The 22,742-nt window shown below is 37.6% G+C and overlaps 2 protein-coding genes across 5 annotated transcripts in view; one reads left to right on the top strand and one right to left on the bottom strand.

The window, feature by feature from the left end:
• The first annotated feature begins 13,577 nt into the window (after positions 1-13,577).
• Positions 13,578-19,876, top strand: LOC107696925 (synaptonemal complex protein 2-like). The gene is made up of 14 exons (XM_016497499.1): positions 13,578-13,601; positions 14,037-14,358; positions 14,578-14,807; positions 15,745-15,957; positions 16,051-16,105; positions 16,196-16,372; positions 16,864-17,001; positions 18,099-18,244; positions 18,406-18,500; positions 18,600-18,699; positions 18,814-18,872; positions 19,460-19,538; positions 19,664-19,720; positions 19,805-19,876. The coding sequence occupies exons 1-14, from the start codon at positions 13,578-13,580 to the stop codon at positions 19,874-19,876; spliced, it is 1,767 nt and encodes a 588-aa protein (XP_016352985.1).
• Positions 19,877-21,062: 1,186 nt separating this feature from the next.
• phactr3a (phosphatase and actin regulator 3a) overlaps positions 21,063-22,742 on the bottom strand; it is a 33,231-nt gene continuing 31,551 nt past the window's right edge. For 2 of the 4 annotated variants that reach the window (XM_016497565.1, XM_016497564.1), the window contains exons 10-11: positions 22,167-22,307; positions 21,755-21,891 (exon numbers count right to left, since the gene is read on the bottom strand). In XM_016497565.1, the coding sequence (XP_016353051.1) occupies positions 21,760-21,891; positions 22,167-22,307 (273 nt within the window). In that variant the 3' untranslated portion in view covers positions 21,755-21,759. Of the gene's footprint in view, positions 21,537-21,754; positions 21,892-22,166; positions 22,308-22,742 lie in introns of those variants that run through there. The other 2 variants (XM_016497566.1, XM_016497568.1) reach the window with 2 other exon arrangements.

Consider the following 22,742-nt stretch of genomic DNA (forward strand, 5'->3'; position numbering starts at 1 on the left):
CTAGCTGACTCCTGGTTTACAATGAACTTTGTCTCGTCTGCATTCAAGGAAATTAAGGATTCGGAGTTTGAGACTGTAAATATGGCCTCACTTGAAATAAGTCATTTTAAACTGAATTTCTTTGGTCACATGGGATTTTAGAGTATGTTTTTTTTTTTTTTTTTTTTTTGTGACAGGACTGTAGGAAGTTTCTTAATATGGTCAATGGCATGCAAGGAGATGGAAGAAGGTACTTAATATCTTGACAGCTTTCGCTTTTTTATAGATTGTATAACATGTCTTGGTTTATCTTCTCGCAGCGTGTACTCCTACCCTTGCCTGGAGGCATTTTTGGACAAACATGAGGTTAGTTTTCACATTTATAAGGGTGAGTGTGGGAATATATACACTCTGTTATTTTGTGCAGTTTTGAACCACATTTCTGTTTTATTATATTTATAGCTGCTCATGCCAGAGGACAAGAATCTGGAAGCTTTCTGGATTGACTTCAATCTTGAAAGTCAAAGTATCTCTTTTTACTTCTGTGTGGCTAATAAGAAGGCCCAGGTAATGACATTATAGTCTCTCACAGTGGCCACATCTTACATTAGACCTTGGAAAATAATAATAATATATAACAGGGTTTTCCAAACGGGGATTTGCATAGCCCTGGGGATTTGTGAGTTGATAAAAAGCTAATAATTATATCAAATGTAAAAATAAAATAAATAAATGGCGCTGCACGATAATCACAGTATGATCTGCTATATTCAGCGTCTCAAAGCAGCTCAGTTCATGATAAATACAGCAAATAATGTGCATTTGGCAATCCAACATGCAATAACTTTCTTTTACACTTTTGTATAAGTCATACCTGCAAACTAGTCATTTTGAATCAAAATATGTCATTTATGTTAATCGTGGGGGGGGTCGGGGCAGAGAGAGAGAAATTGCACACTCGTAGACTGGAGTGAGACCATAAGTGTGTTCAACCAAAGTCCCTTTCTTGGGTCGACTTGAAGCAGCACCGCACAGACCGATCATTGTATGATATCAAAGCACCACGAGAGCTACAGAGAGCAGATGGCTCCACGTGCTTTCAAATCACTCTCGCGGTACTTTGATGTTATACACCGATCGGTCTGCACGCTGCTGCTTCAAATCGAGTACACCTCATCTCACGAGCCGGTCCGTTTTGACGGCACACTTACTGTATGCTCACATCCGCATGTAAACATGTCATCGGCGTAGAAGTTCTTCATTGTGAGTGAAGCAGACACAAAGTTTGCAATTTGTAATACAGTATTGACTCTTTTTGCTCAATTTCGCTGACGAAGTTTCAGTTAAAGCCACAGCAGAACTGTTGTGTCTCACAGCAACACACAGCGGTGTTTGGATACTGAATGAATCCACGTTTTTGAACGAATCAAGTGAGCCAATGATTTAGTAACCCTTTCATAAATCCAGGTGCTTTTGAATTCGATTCTGAATGAATCAGCCGTTTGAATGAATGACTAATGACTCGCTCATTAAAACAGTCATTTACCATCATCTACTGGTGGTTTGGTTTCATATTTAAAGGGGTCATATGATGCAATTTCAAGTTTTCCTTTCTCTTTGGAGTGCTACAAGCTGTTGTTCAAATGCGGAGTTTTGCGCAGCGCAGAGTAACGCATTGTGTGTGTGTGTGTGAGGGGAACAGGGTCACATCACAGGAGAGTGAACTGCCTGTCAGAAATCATAGCATGTCAGCTGTCTTAACCGCGGCTTGTGTACTGCATCATCACTGTGTCTGTCACGCGACTCTGTTGCCCTTTCGGGCTTGAACTGATGGTAAAACTAACGGCGTTATTAACTGTCTTGTTATTTACTTTGAAAGTAAATTGCCCCCAGACCCCCTACAAGGTTTATATTCCGCACTGTCACCTTCTTGACCTCTTGTGAGTTTGCAGGTATGATAATTGCATACAATTTTTTTTATGGACAGAGGTTTACAGCATTTCAGCAGTATAATATAAAAATAAAAGCTTGAGGATTTGAAATGTTTAAAGCTCAAGGATTTGAAAATTTGAAAGTGAAGAATTTAATATGTACGTAAATATAATTATGATTAAATACAATTTTTTTTTATTTTACAGTACAATTGTAATTTACAACAATATATTTTGTTTATATAACATAATAATAATAATTATTATTAATATTCAATTTGGGTTCCTAATACACCTGAATCTTATATGAACTGAGGTAGTATCTTTTTACTTGAATATCATGTGACCAACGAACATCAGAGAACCGTGAGTATGTGAATGTTTTGTTGAATTATTATAATATTAGCTTAAAAAATAAGAGTTTCGGCTGACAAAAACATTTAGGAATCCCTGGTTTATAATTAAGCATAAAACTGTGCTTTAACTTACAGGGCTTTTTAATCACATTTGACAGTTTTCTGGAAGAAATGAATAGGAATATGAATGTTATATGTCTCTCTCCTTTCAGGATGGCCAGTGGAGCACTCTGTGTATAGTTGAAAATGAGGTCCAGAGTTACACAGTAGAAGGTAACACAATCAACACTGTCCCCCTCTACCGTCATCTGAAGCTGTTCTCAAAACCCACAAAAACAATAGTTTTGGATCCATAATGGAGTTTCTGAGGTCAGGATTTGTTCTAAGCTGTGTATAAAAACACATATCTATATTTGATTTCACAGAGGAGAGTGGCAAGAAGGTTCTTCATCTGGTTCTGACTGAGCCAGCCTGCTTCGACAACTTAGAGGGCTCCAGAGTCACCATCAAATTCAGCTCATCTCTAGACATCCTGCGAGCCACTGAGAGTGTTTATGGGCAGGCTAAGAACAGGGTGAGTGAAGTGGCTGACGTTACTTTATCTCAAAAAGACCTGCCTGTACAGTCGAAGTGATATAATGAAGAGTAGAAATGTCAAGAACCAGTACTTCCATCTAATCAGAACTTTTACTTTAGTGTATGCTTAAATAAAATGTGACTATTCCTTCTGTAATTACAAAAGAAATCACATTTTTCCCTTATCCAGTTAAGCGCAAATCTCTGTCTACTCTAATAAAGAGTATAACATAACATTCCTGTTATACATGGTATTGTTTTTATAGCCTTACACCAGATTGATCAGTCCAAAACTAAATGAATGGTTTGATAAGATGACATGTTGATTAAACGCATGTTTTTATGTGATCATTAGGATCTCATCATTTGTTTGATACGCTTTTGAGCAGAAGAGGCTGTATTATTAAATCTGCTAATAGGAATGAAACACTTACATTAAATATCTAATCACTTGTTTTATGCAGCTGTCACACAGCAAACCAGCAGTGATGTTTTCAATCCCTCTTGCTGTATTTCAGACGTCTTTTAGGAAGTCCTCTATTGTGAAAACACCTGTTCACGTCAACCTAAGTTCACAGGAAAGTTCACAGGTGTGTCAGGCTCAAAGAATACCTTAAAACGTGCCAGTCAGTTGAAGGTGAATTGTGACATTGCAGGGTGTCTTTCTCTCATAAGGTGTGGGGTTTAACTGTCTGTCTTAAACTAACAGGTTTTTGTCCCTGAAAGTCAAGTGTCCCCCTCTCTGCGTGTAGAGGGAAAAGGGTCATCATCAGTCAAGCATAGCATTCCCTGCCAGCCTCCCACACATCCAACACCAGACACAAACAATGTGCCCCTACAGGTAAGACAGGAGGCTCACAACATAAACATAACTGTTCATTCATTTTAGGATGCCTGTGGAGCTTTTACAAAGCATAATGTTTTGTGAGAGCTTCGAATTGACCACAGATCTGATGCCATTTTTTTGGCAAAGCTGAATATTGTTCCCTCTCAAGCCATTTGTGAAACACACCTGCTTGTCGGATTTTATTTTAAAAACTAGTCTTTTTCCTCTGTTAACACCAGCTGCCTGATGAAAATATCTGTTATGTAATTGCCTTCATCAGGGCTTAATTACAATCATGATTGTTTATTGGACCTTGCATTCAGGCGTGTTATTAAATTAGATGACCTGTATAATTAACTTTGGTGAACTGTTGTCCTCATTTACCCTGTTGAAGTGATGAGTTTGTATTTTCTCACTTTTAACAACTGGAATATGGTGACACTGACTCACCTCTGCTACTGCTGCTGTTATTACAGCTTTGTGCACATGCTAATGGCATCATAGTGGCCGGAAGTCTCTTGCTCTAAAAGTGCAAATCTCTTTTTCTCAGATGGTAACCCCTATAAAGATGAAGGTGTCTGAGTCTTGCACGTATATCTCTGGCAGTGTGGGGAGTAAACAGGGGAGCTGTTCCTCCATCTGTGTGCTACCTGCAGGTAGGTCCATTAAGCTGTTTATGACTAATCAGTAAAGTCTCCATTCTTGTAGAATATCACAGATAGCTCTGTAGTTTTCCACAGCAAGAGTGTAAGCAATCTCAGCTCTGTTGTTGATTACCACACAATCATTTTGAATTGCCCCTCAGTTTGTTAAAAGGTTTGTTGTAAAGATTATCTCTTGCTTGTGGTGAAATGCCTGTAACATATAGCCATCTGTAGATTTTAAAGGGGTCATATGATGTTGCTAAAAAGAACATTATTTGGTGTATTTGGTGTAATGAAATGTGTTTATGCGGTTTAAAGTTCAAAAAACACATTATTTTCCACATACTGTACATTATTGTTTCTCCTCTATGCCCTGCCTTTCTGAAACACAATTTTTACAAAGCTCATCGGTCTGAAAAGCGAGGTGTGCTGTGATTGGCCAGCTATCCAGTGCGTTGTGATTGGCCGAATACCTCAAGCGTGTGACGGAAATGTTACGCCCCTTACCATACTGTGATGCCGTGTCCCGGAGCGACGAGACAAAAATATTAAAACCCATTACAAACGAGGCATTTGTTGCATCCAGTGGGGACATAATTACGGATTATAATGATTATAATATACTGTCTTTTTACGCGTTGCGTTGCATCAAGCCGCGTAAACATAAAACCATGTCTACATTTGTGATCGGAGAAATGACACGAAACACACAGTGTCACACACGGCGGGCTTGAGTGAGCGCCGGAGGGCGGGCTTGCGGCAACCACATGTGACGACCCCGGATTGGACTCCGCTTCGTCCACGGTGAAAGCCGATCCTTTTTCAGCCTGGTTCTCATATGAGAACCTGGAGATTTGGTTTGGTCCTCCTCACACGGCGGCACATGGTGTGTGACCCATCAAATATAACTATAAAAAATAAATTAATAATAGTGATAATATTGTTGCACTTTATTTAGTTATTTTTTTAAATAAACTAAATAATAAAGTGTGATAATACTATTTTATTTTAAAATTAAAAGGAAGTATTTAAAAATTTAAATCGCATCATATGACCCCTTTAATGTCATTTTTATGAGCAATATAAAGTTTTGTAACTACTTTTTTGTAGTGTCAAAGCTAATGGTGAAACCAGCTCTTCAGATGATGAGCTCTTCAGAGAGGAAGAAGGAGATTGAACTTAGAGAACTCATGATGTCTAAAACATCTTCCAGTGTGCCTTCCCTTAGTTTTCAGTGCGAGAATAACCAAAAGAAGGCCCATGCAATTCAAGCACAGGTATAACCTCTGTAGAAAGTGTCACTTCAAATTCAAGTTTATACTCAGGGGTGCACATAAGTTTTTCAGCCTGGTTCTCATATGAGAACCTGGAGATTTGGTTTGGTCCTCATACTGCATATACTGTTACCCATTAAATTGAACTATAAAAAAAATAATTAGTAAGACTGATAATAATATTGCACTTTATTTAGTTTTTTTTTTAAATAAAATGTATAAACTAAATAATAAAGTGTGATAATACTATTTTATTTTAAAATAAAAAGGGAGTATTAAATACAAACACAATTATTTTATAGTAAACTTAAAAATAAAATGCTAATATTTGTGTTATTATTATTTTAATTTGAACCTTAATCATTATTTTTCATTTGAATTATTAAAATTTTTAATTTTCAAACTTAAAATCAGCAAGCTTTTATTTTGGCGGGTTGCCGGCAAGTAAGTATATGCGCTTCCAGGTTTAGCACTGCTGACTGTAGAGCGTCAGTGAATGAAATGTCACAGTTTTGCATTGTGCTTTGAAAACGTTAGTGGGTAGCCTAGATTTACATTTAGTCATTTAGCTAAAGATCATAAAGATTTATGCTTTCAGTTTGAATAGAAATCTTATACAGTACAGTTTGTCGATCTAAAATGGTAATTGTGCATTAACAGCTGCCAACCATGTAGGTACGCAAACGCGCGCTCTGAACTAATTTACACAGCACATTTCTTATTTTGGTCGCGCATGCGGACCTGCGGACCACTTATGTGCACCCCTGTTTATACTGATGAAAACAAATGGAGAATAGCATTTATGAAACAGTTACATTAATGAAGCAATATACTGATTAGTCTTTACTGATTTGTAAAGAACAGCTTAATGGATGTAATCTCAGTGAATTCTGTTTGTCTTGTTAGTCGACCTCTGCTGCTCATAATGAAGACCGACAGAAAATCCAGGGCATAAATGCTAAAGAAAAGAAGTACCACAAGGTGCTCTTAATTCATATATATATATATTAGTTTAGTTATATATATATTAAACTATATTAGACATATTAGTATATTTCGTTTTCTGTTTTTGCTACCTTCTTTTTTCTCTTGTTGGCTTATATAACCCTATAAAAAAATATTTTTGCAGCACATTCCTATAGACAAAGTAGTACAGATGGTGCAAGCTGACCATGAAGAGGACACTTTTGGTATTATATGAAGCATACTAAGGAAAATTCCATTGCCGATGTGAACATATTTGAATGCTTTTAACTTTATTTTGTTTCTTTGTGTAAAAGATAACAGCATAGTCCCAGACTCCCAACCTGTGAGAAAGGGAAGCTCATTGTGAGTGTATTATTATTAGCATTTTGATTACCATTTCCTAATTGTTTAACATTACGTCCATTTTAGAGAGGATTCTGTCTGCTCACAATATAATGTATGCTTGGATGTCTATCTTCTACATTTTACTGATCAGTTCACCTGCTATCTGGAGCTTGAACTCTAGTAAAAGGAGAATCTCTGTATCCGGATCACTGCTGGCTCTGCAAAAAGATTGCTCTAAAAACGGCACTATATCAGGTGAGTTAACAGATATGGAAGGTATGTTTTATCAGCAAAGAATAAACTACAATACGTGACTCTTGAATACATAATTGTGATTGGTCAATCCCGGCATTCCGTAATAAAATATTTTTGTATTATTATAACCTCTATACTATAATTGACTATTTGAACCAGTTTCCTACATAGCTGTGCTAGTTTCAGGTCTCTTATCACTGTGCAGTCTCATTCTCACATAATAAAATATAATAATTTACTCTCATTATTACTCCCCCATTGGTTATGTTTTATTCTTTGCACTACTATTCAGGGAGGCAAGTGTAATCCAGTTCATGAAAGAATGACTTTTTTTTTTTTTATCCTGAATCAGTTAAACACTGAATCAGTCTAATTATTTACTTACTGAATCTGTCAGATTGTTTACTTAATTTCCCTGCTTCAAATCTTGAATTTAGGAAACACTGCTCCTGATAGTTTGTCACTATATGAATCAGGTGGCTTTGTGTAACCTTGCATTCTGTGTCATCATCTCCAGATGGTAGTTCTCATCCACCTCCTCAGCATCTGTCCCCGGCACAGTGTGCATCCAGAGCCCTGACCCACAAGCAGCTGCACACCCAGCTCACTCAGAGATTGGAGGAGGTGGTGAGGGAGCAGCAGGGTACAGATGGCCGTACAGCCCAGAGAGGCTCCTCACTGGAGCCCAGGACTGCAGGTCAAGAGAAAGAAAATATGGAGAAGTCAGTGAAGTCCATGCCTGCTAGACCTGCACAACAGAGAAGGAAGAGTAGTGAAATTCAGGGCGACACATCAGACCATGACAATGTGAGACTCTTTTAGTTGGAATAGATGTCTTTAAGTTATAAAGAGCAAATATTATTAGTGTTTGCTAAGGCAGGTATTACTATTACTTGAATTTGGAGTCGATTTGTTCTAGGCACATTGAGATGTGGCACTTAAAGAAGTTCACTTCCAGAACAAAAATTTTCAGATAATTTACTCACCCCCTTGTCATCCAAGATGTTCATGTCTTTCTTTTGTCAGACGTAAAGAGATTATGTTTTTTGAGGAAAACATTTCAGGAATCTTCTCCATAGAGTGGACCTCTATGGTGCCCGCGAGTTTGAAACCTCCAAAATTCAGTTTAAAGGGTCATGAAACTCCAGACTACTTTTTCTGAGATTTTAGCAGAAGTGTTTGTGTTGCACATCATAGAAGACAATGTTAGCATCCGACATCATTTTAACTGTTGGAGAAAACTGGTTAATTTTAAGCTTTTTTGCGCTATTTTCATCTTCCGGGTTTAAAATCTACATCGTGTTGACGTCACAATTTGTGATGTGGCAATGGACTAATAGTACATCGATGAAGCGTCGGTGTCTATTAAATTATCCACGAGACTGCGTGTTCTTATCCTATGAGAAGACGCTTTGCTTAAGTATTCACAACAGCATGTGTTGATTTGCTATGACAGACGTTTCAGACCGTGAGATGACATCGCGCACATTAACTGAGAGAAACGTTCATGGATCGAAGAGTGTTTGTTTTTGCTTTGTAATAAGAGTTCGGCATAAACGCGATTAATTCACTTGGTGAGCATAACCGTTTATAAACGCCACAGAATAAGCCTTAAAAGTTCTCAGAAGTGCAACAGCGCATTCATATATATATGTTTTTGATGCAGAGTGCAAATGGCTGTGCATGTATTTGCGTTTTTAACTCGATGGGAGCGAAATGAAACTGTCTGAACGCAAAGCTGTGTGTGTTGTCTGTCTCTCCTCTTCCCCCTCCGCTCCGGTGTTTGTTTTTGCTTTGTAATAAGAGTTCGGCATAAACGCGATTAATTCACTTGGTGAGCATAACCGTTTATAAACGCCACAGAATAAGCCTTAAAAGTTCTCAGAAGTGCAACAGCGCATTCATATATATATGTTTTTGATGCAGAGTGCAAATGGCTGTGCATGTATTTGCGTTTTTAACTCGATGGGAGCGAAATGAAACTGTCTGAACGCAAAGCTGTGTGTGTTGTCTGTCTCTCCTCTTCCCCCTCCGCTCCGCTGTGCACCACGCCCACTTTTTTAGCGTTTTTTAAAACTGGTGAGAACTAACCAGTGCTGAAACGGGGTTTCATGACCCTTTAAATGCAGCTTCAAATGGTTCTAAACAAAAGAAGGGTCTTATCTAGCGAAACGATCGGTTATTTTCTAAAAAAATTAACAATTTATATACTTTTTAACCTCAAATGCTCATCTTGTCTAGCTCTGCGTGTACTCCGTTTTTTACGGTTATACAGTAATACCTATAAACACTCAAGTATGCTAAAGTGTACTTCTTTTTTTTACCAGGGATGTTCCAATCCCATTCCTTTCTCCCCATGATTTTCTGTCCTCTCTCTACTATCCTGTTCATTAATAGCCTATAAATCAAAGAAAACAAAGCAAGGGTTATTATATTAAACTGTATTTGTTGTTATTGTTCTGAAGATGGCACATGCTGCAGATGGTATGGTGAAAATTATATCCAGTCATTATAAGAGAACTGCCAAAGCAGCATCCCATGAACCTGGAGGCCCGTGTAATATCGGGTCTACAAACAGGTGACACAGACTGACCTTTCATTCATGCCCTACCTTTTCCTCTGTCCTCACATGGAATAACACTGTTACCTTCACTTTCAGATATCTGCTCAATAAGAGCTGCTGTCCATCCTCCACTGTAAGTCATTTAGAAAGAAAACAGTATTTGTAATGTTAAATCAATACAGCATCAAAAAAGCATGCTGGTTAGGTATGTTTTGAAGCATGGCAGCTGGTTATAAGCTGGTTATGAGCTGATCCTGAGCAGGAGCTAGTTGCTTAGGGCCAGCACAAGACCAACGAAGGACCAGCTTAAACCAGCTCAAACCAGCTGCCATGCTTTAAAACATACGTAACCAGCATATGCTGTTTTTTTCAACAGGGTAGTGACAAATGTGATGCAAACTTAAAAAAATTTTCCCTTGCACATTGTGTTACAGGAGAAAACTGCTGCCAAAAGTTCAAGTGAGAACTAACCAGTGCTGAAACGGGGTTTCATGACCCTTTAAATGCAGCTTCAAATGGTTCTAAACAAAAGAAGGGTCTTATCTAGCGAAACGATCGGTTATTTTCTAAAAAAATTAACAATTTATATACTTTTTAACCTCAAATGCTCATCTTGTCTAGCTCTGCGTGTACTCCGTTTTTTACGGTTATACAGTAATACCTATAAACACTCAAGTATGCTAAAGTGTACTTCTTTTTTTTACCAGGGATGTTCCAATCCCATTCCTTTCTCCCCATGATTTTCTGTCCTCTCTCTACTATCCTGTTCATTAATAGCCTATAAATCAAAGAAAACAAAGCAAGGGTTATTATATTAAACTGTATTTGTTGTTATTGTTCTGAAGATGGCACATGCTGCAGATGGTATGGTGAAAATTATATCCAGTCATTATAAGAGAACTGCCAAAGCAGCATCCCATGAACCTGGAGGCCCGTGTAATATCGGGTCTACAAACAGGTGACACAGACTGACCTTTCATTCATGCCCTACCTTTTCCTCTGTCCTCACATGGAATAACACTGTTACCTTCACTTTCAGATATCTGCTCAATAAGAGCTGCTGTCCATCCTCCACTGTAAGTCATTTAGAAAGAAAACAGTATTTGTAATGTTAAATCAATACAGCATCAAAAAAGCATGCTGGTTAGGTATGTTTTGAAGCATGGCAGCTGGTTATAAGCTGGTTATGAGCTGATCCTGAGCAGGAGCTAGTTGCTTAGGGCCAGCACAAGACCAACGAAGGACCAGCTTAAACCAGCTCAAACCAGCTGCCATGCTTTAAAACATACGTAACCAGCATATGCTGTTTTTTTCAACAGGGTAGTGACAAATGTGATGCAAACTTAAAAAAATTTTCCCTTGCACATTGTGTTACAGGAGAAAACTGCTGCCAAAAGTTCAAGTTTGCACAAAACACAAGACAAAGCCAAGGAGTTCCAGCAGCTTGAGTATTGCATTCTACTGACTTCAATCCCTTAAACCCGGGATATTTTGTTTTGGAAATATCTTTTATAAATAATTGAATTTATTGTGTTTGGTCTCCTCAGGGATGTTTATGCATTTACAGAAGACACACCAAAAATTAGTGTGGTAAGGACACCAATAGCTCTGAATGCAAACATCATAATATTTAAAAACATGATAATAAACTTCATTAGTTCTTAATTTTGTCCTTTTAGAGAAAGAAATCCTCTAATACATCCAGAGTGGAAAGCAGGTAATTCTGTTAATTTATAAAAACAGCCCCCTCTAGTGTTGAACAATACAATAATACTCAGTTAAAATCTCTCCAAAGAAATCCTGCATTTGTGAACATGTGACTGCTTGTTAATACATTATGTATTTTATTGCATATTTATATTACGTTTTCTCTTTTAGTCCACCAAGTAATCCTCAGACTCTCTCCAAGTCTGCTAAAAGACTTCGGCTTACAAAGGTTTCACATTTCATTAATTATTTGGGGATGGACACTTATGCATTTGTTGATTTAACATATGCCTATCACAAAAAAATCAATTTTTTTACTTGGTTGTGTTACAATCTAGGCTACCAAGGCAAATGAGAAGAAAAAGCTGTTCAGTGATACGGACACAGACAACATGACAGAGATTAGCTGGTTATACTCAGCCAACAGGAAACCCAAGCCCAAAGTGGCAGACTACAGCAGGCAGCCGGTTAAACCCATCTTTCCACCAGCTGACACTGCATGTATGCTACACCAGTCTCTTACATCTCCAACTGTTGTTTTGAACTCTTTGTCATCTGCAGAGGTTAACTCTACAGTGAAGATGTGTGGCATCTATTTAAGGACTACACACTATTTATTGATAACTACTTTCCCTCTCTCTTTTTCACATCCTTCTGTACGTTAATCTCTTACACTTTCATTTTGTTTCAGTTAAATCACCATATACACCTTTAACTTCACCAAAACCAGTGAAAGAACAAATCAAGCCAAAGCGGGTAAGAACAAGTGCCATATTCTACAATTTGTAGCTTTTTTGTCACGTTTATATTGTTATTTGGTGGTGGTGGTGGGTGGGTTAGGTGTTAATTGGTAAATATTGGTTGGTTATGTGGTAACGTGTTCATGGTTGTAACGTCATAAGCAGAATCATTTCCAAATTAACCATTTGCAGCTTAGTTTGGTTAGGTGGACTATTTTTTATAGCCATATTTATAGTAATAATTCACTTTTCTACTGAATTGGGTGAATAATAGAAGAGACAGAAGAAAATGGCTGAACAGGAGGATAAAAGGCAGCCAAGCATCAATAATAAGAAAGCCACAGGACGACCTCAAAGAGCTGCAGCCTTGACCAGAACCTACAGAGAGACGTCTGACTCAGACAACCAGTCCAGTCTGTCAGAGAGCGAAAAAGCACCACCCCCTAAGGCATGTGGTATTCAGCACAGTCAGTTCACTGGGATCTTCTGTAGTTGTAAATGCCTTTATTTAAGATATTCAGGGTCTAGACAGACTAATGATAATGGTCCTGATGAGCTTTATTTCTTTGTCTTTTCTGAATAGAAAAAAGCAGTTGGGCGAGCAGCCACGCTTCAGCAGACTGTCCCAGCTCGAGCCACAGAACAAGGAGAAAAGAGAGAGAAAACCTCTGTAGACATAGCCAAACTACAAAATGAGAAGAACGTACAGAAAAAGGCAGATAAAGGCTTTGCAAAGATTCTGGGAGGTCAGAGGAATGATAAAGGCAAGAAGATGTGTAGTCCAGAGCATCTTACAGTGAAGAAGACGTCATCTGCTCAGGGGTCAGTCAGAAGACAGAAGGAATCTTGGGCTGCAAGATTATCTTCCACATTCGCCTCGCCTCCCTCCGTTGAGAAGATGAGATGTAAGAATTAAAGTGCCTTAAATGAGTTATTTGTATTTGTATAAATGTATGTCTGTCAATTAAGATGTTTATTTGCAAACTTTATGTGCAATTCAGGGGCATTAATAATTGTGTTAATTACTGGCTCTGAATCACTGAAATTTATTGAATGCACAGCCTGGTATAAAAACAACATCTTGTTTAACTGCTGTGTAAATTATATTTTATTTTTCTCTGTAGCGGGTGAAAAACTAATAACCAACTTGAGATCCAATGCTACACCTCTCCGTTCTCTGTCCATCTCTCCAATCGAAGCCAACTCTTCTCCACTACAGCCTCTCGGTTCTCTCAAAGCCTCCTCTCTCTGTAAAACCCCAAGGAATAAAGCTGCTGTGAAACCGCCATCTCACACCATAACACCTGTTTCCACAACCTCAAGAGGCTCTAAGCGGATTCCACCTGCTGCACAGGTAAACAGGAAACATAGTGCATTTTTTCAAATCACATGGAAAGTAAGATGATCAAGTACTAATGGGCGACATTACAGCTCTCAATGCTCATTTTATTGTTCTGATCATAAACTTGTCTCAAAAAAATATTTAGCATTTGGTATCTGCAAAAAAAAAAAAAGATGCTAAATAAAGAGCTAACTTATTTCTGTGGCAAAGTAATTTTTATTTTGATGTTCACTACTGTTCAAAAGTTTGGGATTAGGTTTTAATACTTTTATTCAGCAAGTATGCATAAAAATGTATCAAAAGCAAAATATGTCTATTTTAAATAAATGCTGCTCTTTTGAGTTTTGTATGCATTAAAGAGTCGTGAAAAATATATTACACATTCCTGATAACTAATAATCAGAAATGTTTCTTGAGCAGGACATCAGCATATTAGAATGATTTCTGAAGGATCGTGTGACACTGAAGACTGGAGTAATAGACTAATGATAATGGTCCTGATGAGCTTTATTTCTTTGTCTTTTCTGAATAGAAAAAAGCAGTTGGGCGAGCAGCCACGCTTCAGCAGACTGTCCCAGCTCGAGCCACAGAACAAGGAGAAAAGAGAGAGAAAACCTCTGTAGACATAGCCAAACTACAAAATGAGAAGAACGTACAGAAAAAGGCAGATAAAGGCTTTGCAAAGATTCTGGGAGGTCAGAGGAATGATAAAGGCAAGAAGATGTGTAGTCCAGAGCATCTTACAGTGAAGAAGACGTCATCTGCTCAGGGGTCAGTCAGAAGACAGAAGGAATCTTGGGCTGCAAGATTATCTTCCACATTCGCCTCGCCTCCCTCCGTTGAGAAGATGAGATGTAAGAATTAAAGTGCCTTAAATGAGTTATTTGTATTTGTATAAATGTATGTCTGTCAATTAAGATGTTTATTTGCAAACTTTATGTGCAATTCAGGGGCATTAATAATTGTGTTAATTACTGGCTCTGAATCACTGAAATTTATTGAATGCACAGCCTGGTATAAAAACAACATCTTGTTTAACTGCTGTGTAAATTATATTTTATTTTTCTCTGTAGCGGGTGAAAAACTAATAACCAACTTGAGATCCAATGCTACACCTCTCCGTTCTCTGTCCATCTCTCCAATCGAAGCCAACTCTTCTCCACTACAGCCTCTCGGTTCTCTCAAAGCCTCCTCTCTCTGTAAAACCCCAAGGAATAAAGCTGCTGTGAAACCGCCATCTCACACCATAACACCTGTTTCCACAACCTCAAGAGGCTCTAAGCGGATTCCACCTGCTGCACAGGTAAACAGGAAACATAGTGCATTTTTTCAAATCACATGGAAAGTAAGATGATCAAGTACTAATGGGCGACATTACAGCTCTCAATGCTCATTTTATTGTTCTGATCATAAACTTGTCTCAAAAAAATATTTAGCATTTGGTATCTGCAAAAAAAAAAAAAGATGCTAAATAAAGAGCTAACTTATTTCTGTGGCAAAGTAATTTTTATTTTGATGTTCACTACTGTTCAAAAGTTTGGGATTAGGTTTTAATACTTTTATTCAGCAAGTATGCATAAAAATGTATCAAAAGCAAAATATGTCTATTTTAAATAAATGCTGCTCTTTTGAGTTTTGTATGCATTAAAGAGTCGTGAAAAATATATTACACATTCCTGATAACTAATAATCAGAAATGTTTCTTGAGCAGGACATCAGCATATTAGAATGATTTCTGAAGGATCGTGTGACACTGAAGACTGGAGTAATGATGCTGAAAATTCAGACACAAATAACTGTAATAATATTTCACAATATTACTGATATTTATAGATTTACTGATTTTTTGATCAAATGAATGCAGCATTTTAAAGCATAAGAAACTTCTTTCACAAATATTAAACATCTGACTGACCTCAAACTTTTGAACAGTGTATAAAGCCATTCATTTATATTTGTTTTATAACCTTAACATTTATTTTTGTTAAATGTTTTTTAAGTGTGCTTGTGCTATCCTTCTGTCTTTATTTAAAAGGAATGCCACTTGGGTTGATATTTTACAGTGTAATACAATTACATTAATACATTTTAAGTGTGGCTTAAGTTTCCAGATGTTTTTTGGGGCCACATTGTGATTTGATTGTATTATTCAGTCTTTATTTTAGCATAAACATGTTGTATTTGCCATTGCCTCTCTGATCTAAAGATTCATACGTTTATGTAATGCATAACTCCCGCAGGTTGAGCTGAGTCCAGTCCACTCATTCCTTACCCTGGAGGATTCCACCCAGCCCTCCCCACGCATCCCTCCAGACCTCCAGGAGGAGCAGAGAGGTGTCATGAACAAAACCAGCCCAACATCGTTTGAAAGGAGGTCTGTCATCTCTGTGACAATGAGCCAATCCTCTCACATATCTGTGAGCAACATGGCCCTGATGTGCACTGAGCTAGAGGTACAGCTTTAACAGTTTATTTCAGAGCACAGTTACACTTTTCATAGTACTACATTTCAGTAACACACCACTTCATTCTTGTATGACTTATAGAAAACACCAGCAAGCCAGAAAGGAAGTAAGGTTGAGAGACTAGAATTTAAGTCAGGTGAAGAGATTTTTTAATTATGTTGTGTTTTTTTATTTTATTTGTTAGTATACAAAAATAAGCATCTTTTTTGTACCAATTGCCAATCAGGTCCAACAGCCATCCACAAGCATCTTACCCTGAGCCACTCCGCTAGTCTTTCAGAGAGAGATGAGGACAGTGAGGAGGACAAAGAGAATAAGGCTCCTTCTCCCTCGCAGCTAGCTCTGAAAATGAAGCCTAGAACGCTGTTTGTGCCTACTAATAAATCCTTCACTCCTAGTAAGGGTATTTATCACCTTTTAAAAAAGATTATGCATCATCCTAACTAGGCATGGCGTGGCAAGTTACCAGCATAAAGTATTTTTTCCTTGTGGTAATACCAGCCAATCAGAACACATTTGATGTTTAATATACAGCCATGAAAAGCTAGATTCAGGACCAATAAGATTTCACTGTGGGCAGAGCAACCAAGCATGATGCAGCAAAAATAGAAACCAAACAACCTTGTTGAGTTCAAAAACTTTGATTAACTCAAAAAGTGTAAATGTGATTTATCATTTGATGCTTTATAACATGACATAATCAGGGTAGGTCTCTATATATACATAGCACATTACTGAATATTTAGATTTTGCAGACAGTTTTACTGGATGTGCATCTCAGTTTCTCGGACACAGTTATTTTTGATTCTTCTTGGAAAATCTTGTTTTCCTGATTAAGAAATTAGCTCAGATTGCATTTGATTCTGTGAGTGATGTTGTGTTGCTGTGCCTCAGGCCCCAATACTAAACCGCTGGTGAAGGATCAGAGCAGCTCAGAGGAAGAAGAGGAGGACATAGTCACAGAGAACGGGAGAAGAAAGAGAAGTTACCAGAGAGGCCTAAATAAAAGGGCCAAGGAAACAACAATATCCAGTAATAAGACTTGAGAGAGATAAAGTGTTTCTGGGCACAAAATAAGGCTAAGAATTTGCTATGTCATTTAAATGTTTCGGGGTCGGTGAGGCTTTTTAATGTTATGCTCACCAATTTGATCAAAAACAGTAAAAACAGTATTTTTTCATTCTAATACGCTGATTTGGTGCTCAAAAAACATTTCTTATTATCAGTGTTGAAAACAGTTGTGTTGCCTAACATTTTTGTGAAAACCATTTTTTTTTTTTTTTACATTTAACATTCAACATTCTGTCACTTCTGATCAGTTTAAAGGGATAATTCACCCAAAAATGAAAATTCTGTCATTATTTACTCACCTTCAAGCGTGCCAAACCCGTAAAGACCTTCATTCATCCTCAGCACACAAATAAAGATATTTTGATGAAATCTGAGAGCTTTCTGACCCTGCATAGACAGCAACGCAACTGAAACATTTTAAGGCCCAGAAATGTAGTAAAGATATTGTTAAAATAGTCCATGTGACATCAGTGGTTCAACCGTAAACTGAATGCACACGTATGCATCGTAGATCTCTTGTGAATGGCGGTGGAGACTGACACGGAAGAGAAGAAATTGTTAAAATAGTTGTTATTTTTGTTTTCTTCGTGCACAAATAGTATTCTCGTAGCTTCATAAAATTACAGTTGAACCACTGATGTCACATGGACGATTTTAATGATGTCTTTACTACCTTTCTGGGCCTCTAACGTGTCAGTTGCGTTGCTGTTTATGCAGGGTCAGAAAGTTCTCAGATTTCATCAAAAATATTTTAATTTGTGTTCTGAAGATGAATGAAGGTCTTATGGGTTTGGAATGGCATGAGGGTAATTAATGGCAGAATTTTAATTTTTGGGTGAACTAACCCTTTAATGCATTCTTGCTGAATAAAAGTATTTCTTACGATTAAAAAAATCCCACTGACCCCACATTTTTGAATGGTTGTGTAAATATAAAAAATGGAATAATTCAGAAGCTCAGTTGTACTGTACCTCTAAGTGTACTTACTGTACTGGTGTGTGTGCTTTTGAAAGTGCTGATGAGTGACTCATGGGTATGTCTATGTGTGTTCCCTCCAGCTGAGGAAGTGGAGACACTGTCATCTTGTACAAGGTCCAGCTGCAGGCATGCCAGTGTGGAGGCAGACATAGACCTGACCCAGCCTGCTCAGCAGGTGGGCTTTATCTGCCATCAGTTCAGCTCAGAGCTTAAGAGGAAGATCAAGGTGCTTGTCATCTCACTTTTCTCACTAAATCAGCTCTGGCTAAACACGCCAGCTCTTATTTGAGGATTCACATCCTTGCATGGAAAACCCGCTGCACATCCTATGGAATTTAGTGAGTGTGTATTAGCATTTTCTAATAACTTGTCTTGTGCATTTGTCAGAATCGATGCAGGACAATGGATCTTTACACCAGGCAGACTTTGAAGACCTTAGGGCAGCACATGTCATCTGTCAGCGTCCAAGTGCACCAGTACAGGTCAGACATGACCCTTGACCCTAAAGAGGTCAGAGTTTCTGCCCGGTAACACATCTGATATTTACCTCTACCGCTTTCTTTATCTTGCCTAATATATAGTACTCAGAGGCTGGAGAAAGTTAAACAAGTCCTGTTGAGCGAAATAGCAAACCTGGAGCAAGATGACATTGTTTTGGGAAGCATGGAAGAGGAATTGACGGTAACGAGTGTTATGATTTGCCAAGTGTCTATAATTGCGAACGCACTTTGGCAAGTAAATGTGTAAAATGTATATATATAAATGGCCTTTGATTCAATCACACTATATGTACAGACTTACTGGGAGAAGCAGACCTTGGCCTTCCACGCTTACCAAGAGAAAGGAACCAAGAGGTGAGAATATAACAGCTGCATGAACATGAGATGAATGCCTTAGATTTCCCAGCTCTAATGTAAATGGAACTAATCTTCCCTTCATAACTGTTCTGTTCGCATAATATGTAATCATGTCTACAAGACCTGTTTATGACTAGTCTGTGGGTTGTTCTGGGTCGCAGTAACAAACAGGATTTTCCATGCGTTCGTAGCAACGGGGAAAAACAGCAAGAATTATGTAATGCTGATTATTTGTTCACTCTGTAATGCAATTATGCCAAGAATGTTGTGATTTCTTTAAAAAAGGGCAGCTCAAAGATAAGATTTTAGACAGGTAAATTTTTTAGTGCACTGAGGGTTGCATATAAAAAAAAAAGTCAGTGTAAATTGAACATTTAGTGTTTACATGCACACAGCACATTTTTTTGCAAGAAAGCTCAACAGTGTTTGCATGCATTGTAAGGCATGTTTCAAAGAATTTGTCTATTTCTCTAGATTCAAACAAAGTGGGTGATTGAGTGCTTTGAATAGTTCCCTCTGTATTTGCTGTTTGTACACTGGATTTGTCATGTAAGTGCTTGTCTTGCTCATTCTTGTTGTCTCAGATTACAGCAGTTGAAAAGCACCATTCAGACTGACGTGTGTGATAGTCTAGAGTATGAGAAACAAGTCTTCTCTGTGGAGGTGAGGAACTGAACCTTTTTTGAGTGGAGTCCATCATGGTTCAGTAGTTATACTTACAGTTCAAGCCATTTTAACCTTTGATTGTCTAGAATAGAATTTGTTTTGTTTTTTTGCTTTTGTTGCAGATGTCTTTGATGAAGAAGAGCATGAAGTCCGTTCAGGAGCGTTTCTTCAAAGAAATAGTGAGAGCCCAAACAGAACTGATATTTAATACTTGATATCACACAATTCTGCAGGATTGAATTCAAGTATTTTTGTCTTTGTAGCACGAGGAAGAGTTGACAAGTGTGCGAAGAGGACTGCAATCCTTGTTCTTCCCTGATGCATCGAGGTTCTGACTTGAGGGAAAAAAATCTACCGTTTGAAAATTGCTTTAAACTATTCCTAAAACCTGTTTGTATGCTTAGATATTATTAATGTTATGTTCTTTTAAAATAGCATTACTCAAAAGGTTGAATATTTGTACTTTATGCCATTTATTCTGGTCTCCTTGAAACAATGGTTGGCTGTACATAGTTTTAGCGCACATATTTGCTTGTGGTTTTTAATATAAATAATGAATAGTTGTGAAAAGCAAATAAGTAAATGTTATAGGTAATGTAAGAACAAATGCATTTATTTCTAACATCCCACCTCATAAAAATCAACTTTAGATGCATGTGCGCAGAAATTAAAAAGGGATACTACATTCTGAAACCATTTTTTGCATTTACACTAGCAAGGGCCTGAATAAGCTAACCTCATGGGTTCAATTGATGGGAGATGTTGAAAAATAAAGAAAAAATTACTAAAAGGGTTATTTTTTTAATCATTTTTACTTGCAGTTGAAGGCTCTCAAAGATTAAGATCAGATTGAGTGACTTGATGCATTTTTGTTATTTAATTAGTGTCCTCTGTAAATGGAACAGGCGAAATAGATGGGAGGGGGAAACTCACACAATTTACTTCTGGTTTCATGGCTGAGATAGTGAGACAGATGTCCTGCAGTGTTATCTATTAATACACACACACTATTATTCAAAAGTTTGGGGTCAGTAATTTTTTTTTTTTTTAAGGAATTAATATTAGTTCTTAAAAAAAAGAAAACCGCAAGGATGCATTGAATTGATCAAAAGAGAAACTAAAGTCAATGTAATTTATCATAATTTCATTTCTAATAAATGCTGTTCTTTTGAACATTCTGTTGTTCATCAGCGAATGCTGATAAAATATATCAGTTCCCACAAAAAGCTGTTTTCAACATTGATTCTTGAGCAGCAAATCATATTAGAATGATTTCTGAAGGATCATGTGACACTGAAGACTTTAGTAATGATGCTGAAAATTCTGCTTTATTTCACAATATTACTGATTTTACTTTATTTTTGATAAACTAAATGCAGCCTTAGTGAGCATAAGAGACTTTCAAAAACATTAAAAGCCCTATACATGTGAACTAGTGTGTGTATATAATCAAAATTAAAAAACAACAACACAGAAGTATTTCCAAAATTGTATTTTGAAGACAAGTAGTGCTTACAAAGTTTTTTTTTTTTTTTTCAAGTGATGACATGAACAACCCTGTTCAAACAGACTTTTGTACAGTAAATATGAAATTCATTTATAGCAGGCTTATTAACCCTCAAGTTTTTTTTTTTTGACTTGTTTTTTCAGAGTGGAGCTGGTTACATGTACACAAACATTTACCCAGAACTGATTCGTCTTTTCTTAGCAGTCACTGAAATGCAGTCCAGTTCTAAAAACATCAAACAGTCCTCTGCCGCTCCACTCTGTCAGCCTCAGGTTAAATGTATCTGCAGATGTTCTTCAGGTTTCTCCTGTGGCCGCCTGCGGTGGAGCTAACCGCACCCAAACACCACTCGGCCCAGGGCGCTGGAAGAATAAGGGAATCCCATGGATGAAGCCACGGCTCTGAAAGAGGCACCTCCAGGATTTTAACGAACGCCACTTTCAGCATTTTCTTCACAGAAGAAAACCCCCTCTTAGGGCCTGTGAAACCTGATCAAGAGGAGAGAACTCAACAAAGGTGCCTTTCGCAATCACAACCACCATATGATTGGATGACACTGTTGCATCAATCAGTTATTTTTAGTAAGATCATACATGAGAGCTCTAATGGCCACTAATGTCATGATTATGTCGTGAGGAACCTGTTATGCAAAAACCACTCGTGTTAAGGTGACACGTTCATCATTTTTATACGCAAACGCATTTGTGTCCGTCATTTTTGATTTTGTGGATCTAAAAATAGCGCTGGCACATACTCGCATACTGACCTCGTTAGGTGTTTGCTCGAAACATGGACCTCCATCTCGGTGCTTTTGAACTCGTTTAGCTCTTTACGGATGGCCGCCTGTGGAATCGCAAATAAAAGCCACTTAAAAGCATCCTCAAGTGACATGTGCACTCCATAATGAGTTCGACCGAGTCATGTGGGAAGAGCAAGCAGACTACTAACACAAATTAGATTGCTTTTTAGTTGCTTCACTAATATAGTGGGTTTAGAAACCTTGAGAGAACCACTGAGAATAAAGGAAAGCCCATTTGCCTCTGTGTGCTCTTACTGAATGAAAGACTGACCACAGATGTGGTGTAAAGATTTGCTGAGGTCAGCTCTTGGTCTCGTACCTTGTCAGCTGCAGACAGTCTTGTCCAGGGTTTGTCAGCTCTCCTGTCGTAGTCCTGGGCTTTGGCCACCTCCACGTAGTCACTGAAGCGGATCAGAATCTTTCTTTCTCTTAGTTCATCGACTGTCGGTCTCTGGTTGAGCTGTGAGAGGAACAAAACGATGCTGTTAGTGGGGCTGCAAAGGTTATGAGATACAGGTCTAATGTTGCAAGGAATGCATTTAAGGACTAGAATAGGACTGGAATGGCTGTTGACCAATGAGATCGACTGGTTCTTCTGGTGACGGACAGTATGCCTAAAGACCATCCTTAACATGCTTTTTTATCATCATACTCAATTTCATTTTATGTTTATACTGCTCTTTATATCACACTGTTGTTTTGAGGTAAACTGCTGATTTTTCTTTCTTTCTTCTTTTTTTTTTAACCATAAAGTAATGTAGTCAAGCCATAATGGTTCATGGTAAGTGTATTAATCAAAAGTAAATAACATGAAATTAATTATATGTTATATAATAATAATGTTATCCAATTATATATATATATATATATATATATATATATATATATATTATAA

The sequence above is a fragment of the Sinocyclocheilus anshuiensis genome, unplaced genomic scaffold (genome assembly GCF_001515605.1).
Source record: "Sinocyclocheilus anshuiensis isolate Anshui unplaced genomic scaffold, SAMN03320099.WGS_v1.1 scaffold130, whole genome shotgun sequence".
NCBI classification, from domain to species: Eukaryota; Metazoa; Chordata; class Actinopteri; order Cypriniformes; family Cyprinidae; genus Sinocyclocheilus; species Sinocyclocheilus anshuiensis.